We start from the raw sequence: 12,582 nt of genomic DNA on the forward strand, positions 1-12,582 counted from the left end.
ATGGTTAAGATTTGGAATGTGGTACCTGATGGGGTGGTGGATGCAGATTCAATAGCAGCGTTCAACAAGGAATTGGATAAATATTTGAAGGAGAAAAAAAATTACAAGGAAATGAGGAAAGGGCAGTGAAGTGGGCTAACTGGATTGCTCTTCAAAAGAGTTGGCACTGACTTAATGGGCTGAATGGCCTTCCTCTGTGCTGTACAATTCTGTGATTCATTGATTCTTTAGGTGGTCAGATATTAACAACATTCAAAGCAGTTTCACCCATGCAAATACAGCTGCCAAACAACTGTGTTCCACCCAATCCACCAATGTGCAGTTCCAACAACACTCAAGAAGCTTGATACCATCCAGGACAAAGCAGCTTGATTGGCACCCCAACCGCCAACATTCACTCCCTCTACCAGTGATGCACAGTGGCAGCAGTGTCATGGTACCATCTACAAGATGCACTACAGGACCTCACCAAGCCCCCTTCAACAGCACCTTCCAAGCCCACGACCACTACATCTAGAAGCACAAGGGCAGCAAACACATGGGAACACCACCACTTGGAAGTTCCCCTCCAAACCGCCCACCATCCTGACTTCGAAATATATTGCCATTCTTTAATCTTTGCTGGGTTGAAATCCTGGAATTCCCTCCCTAACAGCACTGTGGGTATACAACAGCACATCAACAGCAGCGGTTCAAAAAGGCAATTCACTGCCACCACCTCAAGGGCAATTAGGGATGGGCAATAAATTTTGGTCTAGCCAGCGACGTCCACATCCCAAGAATTTTTTTAAAAATCAGCCACCACAGTCAATGGGTCACCCTCTGTCATTTCTGGCAGCTTGAAGCCACTACCAAACACATCACCCCCATCTCCCCCACCCATCCTTTCAGCATTTCAAAGAGACTGTTCCCTTGCAACATAAACAGCCACATAACTAACTTGTATTTGAATTGAATGGCTAGATCTATTGATCTGTTCCAAACACTTGAACAAGAACAGTCAAACCAAAGGAAGGTAATTAAACAAAGGTCTTTAAGTAGGGATTGGATAAATACTTGAGGGAGAAAAAATACAGGGATTATGGAGAATGAGTGAGGAGTGGGCTAGCTGGATTCCTCTTTGAAAGAAACAGCACACTCAATGGGCTGAATGACCTCTTTTGCTGTATGATTCTCTGCTTGAAACATCTATAGCTAATTCAGCATTATTGGATTTATCCTTTGTTTTTAACAATGAGCTTAACCTCCCTCATCCATGGTCCTGCATTGCTGCATGTAAATACCCTTCCTGATGCTGTATGACTTATAGTTTCTCTCCTAATCTTGTGCATATTTTAAATACTTAACTTAACATGTAGCTTGTTTATTTATTTTTTTCAGCTATTCAGGCCCTGAGATCTGTTTTAAATGCTTTCTCGGTTGTGAACAGGAAAAACATGTTTGTATACCAAGAAAGGGCCACAAAGTCTGTATTTTACCTCAGGTAAGGAAGCAACCCAAAGGACACTGCCCATAGTGTTGAAGCAATTGGTACTAAATTGGCAATGTACACCACAACCATATGACTGGGATAATGCATGAGAAACAGGAAAGATTACATTGATGTCACAAGGGGTTGAAATGAAAAAATTTGGGGCCATTAAAAAAAGGAGGCGTAACCCATATCTGACTGTGACATATACCTGAACTTGGGAGTATTTGTTACTGGATGCCAGAAGTGGAGAAATGTTCAGCTTACTCTCTTGGTGTTACTTTCCTTTAGGAACATTAAAAAATCAGTCAAAAATCATATTTTTTTAAAGGAATGGCAGTAATTCTGTACAGTGTGTTTGGATAGCATTCTGAAATGGCTAGCAAAGCTTGGGAGGTGATTTACGTTTCGAAATCGTTCCAAGGTGTCTTTATCTTCATATAACATACTAATTGATCTCTTATTACATGGCTTGCAAGCAGAAATGCTAAATGGAATGTATAAAATGCTATACTGTCACCCCGTTATTTATATTTTCTTTCTCATTTTTAAAATTTCACTTATCTGATGTTTAACTTGCAATCATCAGCTTACTTTTCTGCTTAATATAGTTATCTTCCTTTTGTGGTCTTTGAAATATGTTTACTTCTCCATTATGTATATTTTGGTCCTTGGGAGTGCCTATTAAACATTCAGTGGCAATAATCCTTTCTCAGCTGAGCTCTTGTGGGGCATATCACCATTACTGATATCAGCATCTTAGTTATGTGAAAGCGTTACACTACTTTTTCTTTTAACTTAAAAAAACAAACAATCCAGAACGAGAGAGCATAATGTTTCAGTTAGAACTAGGCTGCTTGAAGTAAAATTGGGAAACACTTTCTTACAGCAAGAGTAGTGTAAATCTGGAACTTGTTGCCCTGAAAGTGGCTGCTGGGCCAACTGAATTTGTGAAGACTGAGATCGATAGATGTTTGCTAGTTAAAGGTGTTGAGACATATGTTCAAAGGCAATTAAATGTTGAAGTACAGCCAGGCATCGTCTATTTAAATAGTGGAACAGGCTCAAGGGGCTGAGTGGCTCACTACTGTTAGATGTTTCTACTAGTCCTTAATTGTGATTTTTCTCATTTTACTGCAGCAGTGACAAAGCAGTTTAGTCATTTGTTTCTTTTCAACTAATCTAAAAAAGCCAAACCATGAATACAAGTATCTCTCTCTCTTCATGAGCAGTCTTTTCTACTTCCGCCACATCTTATTAATTTATTTCGCTGAAAAAATTGAACTCTTTGTAGAATGACAAAAACAGAAAATAAATAGCTTTCTAAAAAAAAATCCATGTACAATTACAACTGATACAGTACTAGCATGGTTCATTATGCTCTCCTAAACGCTAACTTTGCTTGCAAGGTTCACCAAGGTCTTGCTTATTTTGATTGATTTGAAGATAAATCATGTGTTTAACATTAGCAGAAGAAGATGGTATGCACACAGAGTTCAGAGGCCATCATAGCTGTGATTTAACCACACATTGAGCTGCAGCTTCAGCTGAGAAATTTAAGGAAGTAACAGCATCTGAATTCAGTATTCCCATGCGGATAGTAAATTTTCCAGAGTTTTCTCCATCTATCAGATCCTGAAAAGCACTGACTGGTATTACTGGCATTATAGAATCATAGAATGGTTACAGCACAGAATCAGGCCATTTGGCCCATAGTGTCTGTGCCAGCTCTGTGCAAGAGCAACTCATCAGCCCCATTCTCCCCCCTTTCACTTCAGCTGCTTATCCAATTCCCCTTTTCCCCCACTATCAGGATTCAGCAATGGTAATGTCATTGAATGTCAAGGGGAGATGGTTGGATTCTCTCTTGTTGGCGAGCGTCATTGCTTGGGCCTTGTGTGGCATGAATGTTACTTGCCACTTGTCAGCCCAAACCTGAATGTTGCCCAGGTCTTACTGCATATGGGCACAGACTGCTTCAGTATCTGAAGAGTTGCAAATGGTGCTGAAGATTGTGTAATCATCAACAAACATTCCCACTTGTGACCTTATGATGGAGAGAAGATGAAGCAGCTGAAGATGGTTGGGCCTCAGACACTACCTTGAGGAACTCCTGCAGTGATGTCCTGGAACTGAAATGATTGATCTCTCACAACCACAACCATCTTCCTTTGTGCTAGGTATGACTTCAACCAGTGGAGAGTTTTTTTCCCTTATTCCCACTGACTCCAGTTTTGCTAGGGCTCCTTGATGCCATTCACAGTCAGATGCTGCCTTGATGCGAGGGGCAGCCACCGTCACCTCACCTCTGGAGTTCAGCTCTTTTGTCCATGTTTGGACCAATGTTGTCAGGGCCCAGCGCCTTTGCAGTATCCAGTACCTACAGCCGATTCTTGGTATCAAGCGGAGTGAATCGAATTGGCTGAAGACTGGTATCTGTGATGCTGGGAACCTCAGGATGAGGGGTAGATGGATCATCCACTCGGCACTTCTGGGTGAAGGTGGTTGCAAATGCTTCAGCCTTGTCTTTTGCCCTGGTGGCTCCCCCATCATTGATGATGGGGTACTTGTGGAGCCTCTTCCTCCAGGTAGTTGTTTAATTGCCCACCACTATTCGTGACTGGATGTGGTAGGACTGCAGAGCTTAGATCTGATATGTTGGCTCTGGGATCACTTAGCTAAATCTATCATATGCAGCTTCCACTGTTTGGCATGCAAGTAATCCTGTGTTGTGGCTTCTCCAGGTTGACACCTCATTTTGATGTATCCCTGGTGTTGCTTCTGGCATGCTCTCCTGCACTCTTCATTGATCCCTGATTTGATGCTAGTGGTAGAGTGGAGGATTTGCAGGGCCATGAGGTTACAGATTGTGGTTGTATACAATTCTGCTGCTGACGGCCCACAGTGCCTCATGGATTCCCAGTTTTGAGTTGCTCTGTCTGCTCAAAATCCATCCCATTTAGCATGGTGGTATTGCCGCACAACACAATAGAGGGTATCCTCAATGTGAAGGCGGGACTTCGTCTCCACAAAGACTGTGCTGTGGTCGCTCCTACCAATTGTGTCATTGACAGATGCATCTGCAACATATAGATTAATGAGGACGAGGTCAAGTAGGTTTTTTCCTCTTGGTTCTCTCACTACCTGCCGCAGACCCAGTCTAGCAGCTATGTCCTTTAGGACTTGACCAGCTTGGTCTGTGGTGGTGCTGCCAAGCCACTCTTGGTGATGGACATTGAAGTCCCCCACGCAGACTACATTCTATGCCCTTGCCACCCTCCATGCTTCCTCAGATTGGTATCAACATGGAGGAATACTGATTCATCACCTAAGTTGGGGGGGTGGGTGGGTGTGGATGGCAATAGGTGGTTACCAGCTGGAGGTTTCCTGCAAATGTTTGACCTGATGCCGTGAGACTTCATGGGGCCCAAAGTCGATGTTGTGGACTCCCAAGGCAACTCCCTCATGACTGTATATCACTGTGCCACCACCTCTGGTGGGTCTGTCCCTGTTCTGTCAGTGGGACAGGACATACCCAGGGATGGTGATGGTGGTGTCTGGGACATTATCTGTAAGGTATGATTCTGTGAGTATGACTGTGTCAGGCTGTTACTTGATTAGTCTGTGGAACAGCTCTCCGAATTTTGGCACAAGCCTCCAGATCTTAGTTTGAAGGACTTTGCAGGGTTGATAGGGCTTTTTGTACAGTTGTCATTTCCGGCGCGTAGGTCAATGCCAGGTGGTCCATCCAGTTTCATTCCTTTTAGACTTTATTGCAGTTAGACACAACTGAGTAGCTTACTAGGACATTTTATAGGGCATTTAAGAGTCAACCACATTTCTGTTTGTCTGGAGTCACTTGTAGGCCAGACCAGGTAAGGGTGGCAGATTTCCTTCCCTAAAGGACTTTAGTGAACCTCGTGGGTTTTTACGACAATCGACAATGATTTCATGGTCACTATTACTGAGTCTAGTTTTTAATTCCAGATTTATGAATTGTATTTAAATTCCACCAGCTGTAGTGGTGAAATTTGAACCCATGTCCCCAGAGCATTAACCCGGGTGTTCTGGATTCCTAATCCAGTGACATTACCACTGTGCTACAGCCTATCCGGTGACCTTGCTTGGTCATTACCTGATTAGGCCAGGATTGATAGAGGCATTATAGACTATTAGAATTGATGTTGACTTTACTCACCAAAATTCAAAAGAATTATGCCATAATAGTGTTGTAATGCAATATTAAGCAAAAGATTTTTGTCATTATATTTCTCACTCACATCGCATGTAGCCTAGTATTTGATCTGTAATGACTGCATCCCCTCTTCACTGTTTGTCCATTCTTACAGACTGTCTGAAACAACATGCAGTGGAAATACACCAGACTCGGATAGGGAGGTTCAGCCCATGCTGTCTTCCCGTTCATTGGCTTTAGCACGCAGTCAGGAACCCATACTTGTGGATGAGCTTGGGGTAAAATCAAACAGTGATCTTTATTGTATCCCTCATTTTTATCTGAATTGATTTGGACTTTTCTCATAATTTCTGTTCTTTCATGTTTAATCCAGAGTTCCAGACCCTACGTGGATTCTACACCCTCCCGAAGTGCAGAGTCAGCACGACCCGTTGGACAAGTAGATAAGCACATTCTGTTGATGGTACATGGTGTAGGGCAGGCAGGTAAGTTTGCAACTTCTAGTAAAGTTGAAACATCCTGGCAATGTGGGATTAAAATTGCTGTAAATTTAGGAAAATGTATCCTGGAACAAGAAGTGAAATTACAATATGATGAGCAATCAAACTTCCAAAATGGTAATTTAGCTGTGAAAGCCTGGCTTGTAATATTAAGGAAGCACTTTTAATCAAAATCTTTTGTAACACTCTTATTCTAGTCACTGATTGAAATGTCATCTACACTATCAGCCAAGGTTGAGGTCGAGCTTATGCAATCAGCTAACCTAACAAATTTACACACGCTCTGTCTCTCTCAAATTCAGTTTCTGCCTCTTTCTCATTTCCCATTTCAAGTGAAATTCTGCACTAGAAAGTATTAAATGGCACTGCTTATATCTCCAAGTCTCTACCCCATAAAAATCTGTACCAAAGAAGAAAGGCCTGCATTTCTATAGCACCTTGCACGACTTTCGAGAGCTTTACAGCCGATTAAGCACGTTGTGAAATGTAATCTTTTTTTTTATGTAGGGAACATTGCAGGCAATTTTGTGCATAAACAGAAATGTAATAATGACCAGATAATCTGTTTTAAGGGTGTTGGTTGTGGGATGAATGTTGGGCAGGAGACTAAAAAGCACTCCCCAGCTCTTCTTGGAATAATGCCATAGGATCTTTTACATCCACCTGAGAGGGCACTGGGGCATCAGGTTAATGTCTCATCCAAATATAGCACCTCTGAGCATGCAGCACTAATACCTCTGAAACCTCTGGAGTGGGATTGGAACCCAGAACCTTTTAACTCAGATGAAATGGTCTCCTGACTGAGCTATGGCTGTATTTGCTGTTTCAGTGGTAACAAATTACAAACTTTGAGAATGAGCATACAATTGGGAAATGAATTTCAACATGGATAGATGTGACATTTACATTTCGGTAAGAAAAATAAGGAGATTACATTTTATTTGCAAAATAAAAATCTAAATGTCGTAGAGGAGCCGGGAGCCTGGGAATACAAATACACAAATCACCAGAAAGATCAGTGCAGGTTAATAAGGCCATGACAAAGACAAGACAAGCACTAGGGTTTATTTCTAGAGGGATTGAATTGAAAAGTAGAGAAGTTATGCTAAACTTGTATTAAACCTTAGTTGCGCCACATTTGAAGTACTGTATTTCACTTCTGGCCGTCATATGATAAAAAGGATATAGAAGTACTGGAGACGATACACAAAAGATTTACAAGGATGATACCAGACCTACGAGATTATACCTATCAGGAAAGGATCAACAGCCATGGCTCTGTTTCCTCTTGGAGAGAGGAGGCTGAGGGGGTGACCTATTGGAGGTCTTAAAAATTATGAAAGGTTTTGATAGAGCGGACACAAAGAGAATGTTTCTCCTTGTAGGGAAAAGCAAAACTTGAGACCATCAATAAGGTAGTCACCAGGAAATAAATAGGGAATTCAGAGGAAATTCTTTTCCCAGAGTAGAGAGAATTTGCAACTCACTACTACGGAGTAGTTGAAGTCAATAGTATAGATTCATTTAAGGGCAAGTTAGATAAGCAACGAGGGAGTAGGCAATAGAGGGTTATGCTGATAGATAGATGAGGAAGGATGAGAGGAGGCTTGAGCATAAAAGCAGACATGGGCAGCTTGGGCCAAATGGGCTACTTGTGCTGTATATACTGTGTGATAATAATAGTTAGTGGTGATTGTAGGGTTACTGCAATATTCAACCCAGTTGAAGTATGCTGGAATCATCCATTTGTAGCAAAGTCCAATGCAAAACACTTGTTATTGCCAGTGCAAATGCACATATAATAGTTTGGTGTTTTTCCTAATAATTAATTATATTTGGTCCACATCTTAGTCTGATTTGCACTTCATAATAATATTGCTTCATTCATAGATTGTTTAAATAGTATTACTGTGTTTTCAGGACCTGAAATCACAGATGAATTGGTGAAGGTCCTTCGAAGGCGATTGGATGAGGCAACACTTGATATCATCACGGTCATGCTGGTCAGAAACTGCAAGCTGACTCCTGCTGATGTAGAGGTATTTGAAACATTAAAATGTAACTTAAAATGAGGAAATGGCTGGGTGCACTCGTGCTATCCATCACTCCGCTGTCTTATTAGTTGAAAGTATGAAGTAGAATTTCGATATTACTAAGTTTAAGCTTAAGTTTACTTAAGTGATATGACGGCAGATGCCTGGAACTATATATGGTCTATTGTCCATTGTTGAGGCAGCAGTAGAGACCCTTTTATTTTGTGAGTCTTGTGAACTGCCACAGATTTACCAGATCCAACTCTGGCTGTTGAGTGATCTCAGGTGAAAGTACAAAGTGCCACACCCCCAAAAACAGAGCTGTCATGTAAAAGCACCATTAGTCAACAAAGACATTTATGGTAATCACTTTTATGTAAGGAGCATCATTAAAGAAATAGTAAGATAAAAGCAAAAAACTGCGGATGCTGGAAATCCAAAACAAAAACAAAAATACCAGGAAAAACTCAGCAGGTTTGACAGCATCTGCGGAGAGGAACACAGTTAACGTTTCGAGTCCGTATGACTCTTCAACAGAACAGTTGATTTTGTTTATTAAAGAAATAGTGTTGATTGATTCTAATTGGGTTGTAATACTGCAAAAGAAGCCCACAGGATGGCAGTAGTGGATCGTTACAATAGCAGAGGGTGTTTGTGATTTTCTTTTCAAAGTTGAAAACTATGATTTTAAACCTTAATGTGGTTGCAAGGAATTTAAAAGAAACTCTTCTACCATTTTATTTACTTGATTCTAAAACTTTTAGATAGCTATTGAGGCTTTCGTTTAGAGCCACAGTAGTAAAACCTGTCCTGTCATTTCTCCCAAAGTCGTTGCCCCATATGACTTATCCTTAGCACATGCCTTTATAAGCCATTCAGATTGTTGTTCACAGTGAAAATCAGCAATTTGAAACCTGTTTTTGGTGGTCAGCACCATTATGCAAGGCACATAACTTGTATGGCAACAGTGTATTGCAGTACATTCCTAAGGTGTGTATTGGATTATAAAGTTTATTCAGATTGGACATTAGGGCAATGTTTGACCAATTGCTTTTTGAAAACTACTTTTTTCTCTTTGCAGTTTATACAGCCACCTGGCACACCACCGACTGAAGTGGTGCAGTTCACAATCCCACACTGCTATCTACCTTGGCTGTACGCTGTTGCATATTACCTGCGCCAGAACCTGCTGATTTTCCTTCATACTCCAAAATACACAGACAGTAATGTAGAACATCACTTCCAGGTAATTTTTGGGATAGAGGGTGGCAACTGGCTGAAGATGTTGCTTATCCCTAAAAGCATAATACATAAAACATAATACATATTTGTTCTACTAAGTAAGGCATGGTGGGATAATGCACTTCATATCTGTGTGTCTTGTTTTCTTTAAACCTAGCTGTAACTATCTCTGACTGCCTGCAGCTTTGGGCGTATGGGTTCTATAGTTTTTCTTTTGTGTGTCATAAGAATATAAGAAATAGGAACAGGAGTAGACCATTCGGCCCCTCGAGCCTGCTCCGCCATTCAATAAGATCATGGCTGATGATCTTCTGTTTCTATTTCCACATTCCCATCTACCCCTGATAACCTTTGATTCCCTTGCCTAATAAGAATCTATCTACCTCCGCCTTAAAAATATTCAATGACCCTGCCTCCTTCTGAGGCAGAGAGTTCCAAAGTCTCACAACCCTCTGAGAGAAAAAAATTCTCCTCATCTCTACCCTAAAAGGGCAACCCCTAATTTTAAAACAGTGCCCCCTAGTTCTGGACTCACCCATAAGAGGAAACATCCTTTCCAAGTCCACCTTGTCAAGGCCATTCAGGATCTTGTATACTTCAATCAAATCACCTCTCACCCTTCTAAACTCCAGTGGAAACAAGCTCAGCCAGTCCAACCTTTCCTCATAAGACATCCCACTCATTCCAGTTATCAATCTAGTAAACTTCCTGTGCACTGCCTCCAATGCATTTACAGCCTTCCTTAAATAAGGACACCAGAACTGCACACAGTATTTGAGTTGTGGTCTCACCAATACCCTGTATAACTGAAGCATAACATCTTTACTTTTATGTTCAATCCCTCTCGTAATAAAGGATAGTATTCCATTAACCTTCTTAATTACTTGCTGTACCTGCATACTAACATTTTGTGACTCATGTACTAGAATACCTAGATCCCTCTGCACCTCAGAATTATGCAGCTGTTCTCCATTTAAGTAGTACTCTGCTTTTTGTACTTCCTGCCAAAGTGAACAACTTCACATTTTCCCACATTAAACTCCATTTGCCAGATCTTTACCCACTTACTGAACCTATCTATATCCACCTGCAACCACCTTGTGTCCTATTCACAACATACTTTCCTGCAAATTTAGCTACCATGCCTTCACTCCCCTTATCTAAGACATTGATGTAAGTCGTAAAAAGTTGAGGCCCCAGGCCCCGTGGAACTCCACTCGTCACATCCTGCCAATCCGAAAAAGACCCGTTTATGCATACTCTCTGCTTTCTGCCAGCCAGCCAATCTTCTCTCCATGCTAATATGTTACCCCTACACGATGCACTTTTATTTTCTGTAATAAACTTTGATGTGGCACCTTATCAATGCCTTCTAGACATCCAAGCACAGTATGTCTACAGGCGATACAGTGCGTCTACAGGTTTGTGATCTCAGCCTGATTTTTAAAGGGCTGACTCAGGACGTAGCTTGCATGACAAGTTTTACCACACACCCTTAAGAATGATTAAGATTTATCATCTTTCCCAGGTCCAAAATCGAAAAATGGGATATGCTTTGAATTTTAATATGCTGATAATTATTACAATTCATTGAAAATTCCATATCATTAACAGAAATAAGTGGGAAGGCAAAGTCTGTTCCTTCAATTTATATTTTAGAAATTGTGAACATACTCAAAAACCGGACAGCCTTGTCTATCGGGTGATGAACTTGTTAATGTTGTATTACATGGGAGATATATCGGGCCTGATTTTTTAGGCCGCACCGGCACCAGAAACTGAAGCGAGCCGGCAATAAAAATAGCGCCACTGACCGGCATGTCAGTTTCCTGGCTCCATCCCACCTCCAGGGCTGTTTTCCTGGAGGCATGATGAGGCAGGGGTGGCAGGGCCTGTTAAGGACTTTTAACAGAAGCTGACTGGGATTGTCCAGTTGGCATCCAGGTCCCTGCAGGTGGGAGCAGCTAATTTAACTCTCTGGAGGCACCTCCATTTTGAAGCACTGTTGCCTTTACTTACCCGCCGTCACAGCCTGCTGCTCCTTGCAAGCTGGAAAGTGTCCATTTGACCCTTTAGCTTCAAGAGTCCACCTCTGTCCCTAATTGGCTGCCTTGGGGAAATTCACAATGCAGGACTGTTTCCCCACACAGCCTTGCCCTCTGACCTCCGTTTGAGCCTGATGGCAGGGCTCAGAAGCCCGCAAGGAAAATCCTGCCCATTGTCATTGTAAGGTTACTGTCTCTACCTGACATATTCCATGAATATCTGCTTGCCATCTAATCAAATAACTGTTTGTGAAGTGAAAGTAAATTTACTCACTGTTCAGGATGCAGCTGGAGGAAATGACGCAAAGCATGGGGTTCTAAATATTAGTGAATTGTTCCCTTTTTCTTAGTGTTTACTCCTGCATGTGTAGATGTTGACAGATCAGCAAGCTAGCCACGGTATGCAGTTATAAGTAAAGTGCTCTCTTTTATCCACTGTGCACGGTATGTGTGCAGGTGCCATTCTTTTTAACCTGAAAATTGTACAAAAGGTGGGATTTGGTGAATATTTTACGAGAACTAATTGGAGATTGGTTTTAATGGTGGACCGATTGCCCTTGTTGTGATTTTTTTTTTGTCTACAGCACTACACTCATGGAAAAAGTGTCTCCGATGCAGATATCTACCTCTACAATAAACCCGGTGGCCAAGGGACTGGTGGGAAAGGTAACATGAAGCTTTCTTTACAGCAGATGATAAAATATACATCAGTTTTATTTTAATAGGGCACTTTGCCTCCATTTTCTTTTATAAAAAGAAGACGAGCAAACAACCACATCAGTCTTTTATCATTCATCAACCTCAACTTACAAATGGGATATTCTGCCATTGGTATAGGGCGAGGCTGTTGTCTCTTTAAATCTTAATGCAAACTCGGGGTCATTGTTCTTCTCAGTTGTGCATCTAGCTTCATTCTGGAACACATTCACTGTGATTAGAATATGTCAAATATCTTAGCCCAGTTTATGGACCTGTCTATTATTTTTTTCAAATTCTTAAAAATTAGAGGCCTAGAAAAAATATTTTCTGCGGTTTTTTGCACTTTTTGCCAAAAATTCTAAAGTTTGCTATTTTCATATAGCTTGGCATCTCGTTC

At 41.4% G+C, this 12,582-nt stretch overlaps 1 protein-coding gene across 1 annotated transcript in view; it reads left to right on the forward strand.

The window, feature by feature from the left end:
• szt2 (SZT2 subunit of KICSTOR complex) overlaps positions 1-12,582 on the forward strand; it is a 221,123-nt gene that overhangs the window by 100,820 nt on the left and 107,721 nt on the right. The window contains exons 45-50 of the mRNA XM_078560851.1: positions 1,381-1,483; positions 5,821-5,944; positions 6,040-6,151; positions 8,087-8,205; positions 9,281-9,445; positions 12,071-12,152. Coding sequence (XP_078416977.1) covers positions 1,381-1,483; positions 5,821-5,944; positions 6,040-6,151; positions 8,087-8,205; positions 9,281-9,445; positions 12,071-12,152 — 705 coding nt within the window. The remainder of the gene's footprint in view (positions 1-1,380; positions 1,484-5,820; positions 5,945-6,039; positions 6,152-8,086; positions 8,206-9,280; positions 9,446-12,070; positions 12,153-12,582) is intronic.

Source organism: Cetorhinus maximus, chromosome 17 (assembly GCF_964194155.1).
Source record: "Cetorhinus maximus chromosome 17, sCetMax3.hap1.1, whole genome shotgun sequence".
Lineage (NCBI taxonomy): Eukaryota > Metazoa > Chordata > Chondrichthyes > Lamniformes > Cetorhinidae > Cetorhinus > Cetorhinus maximus.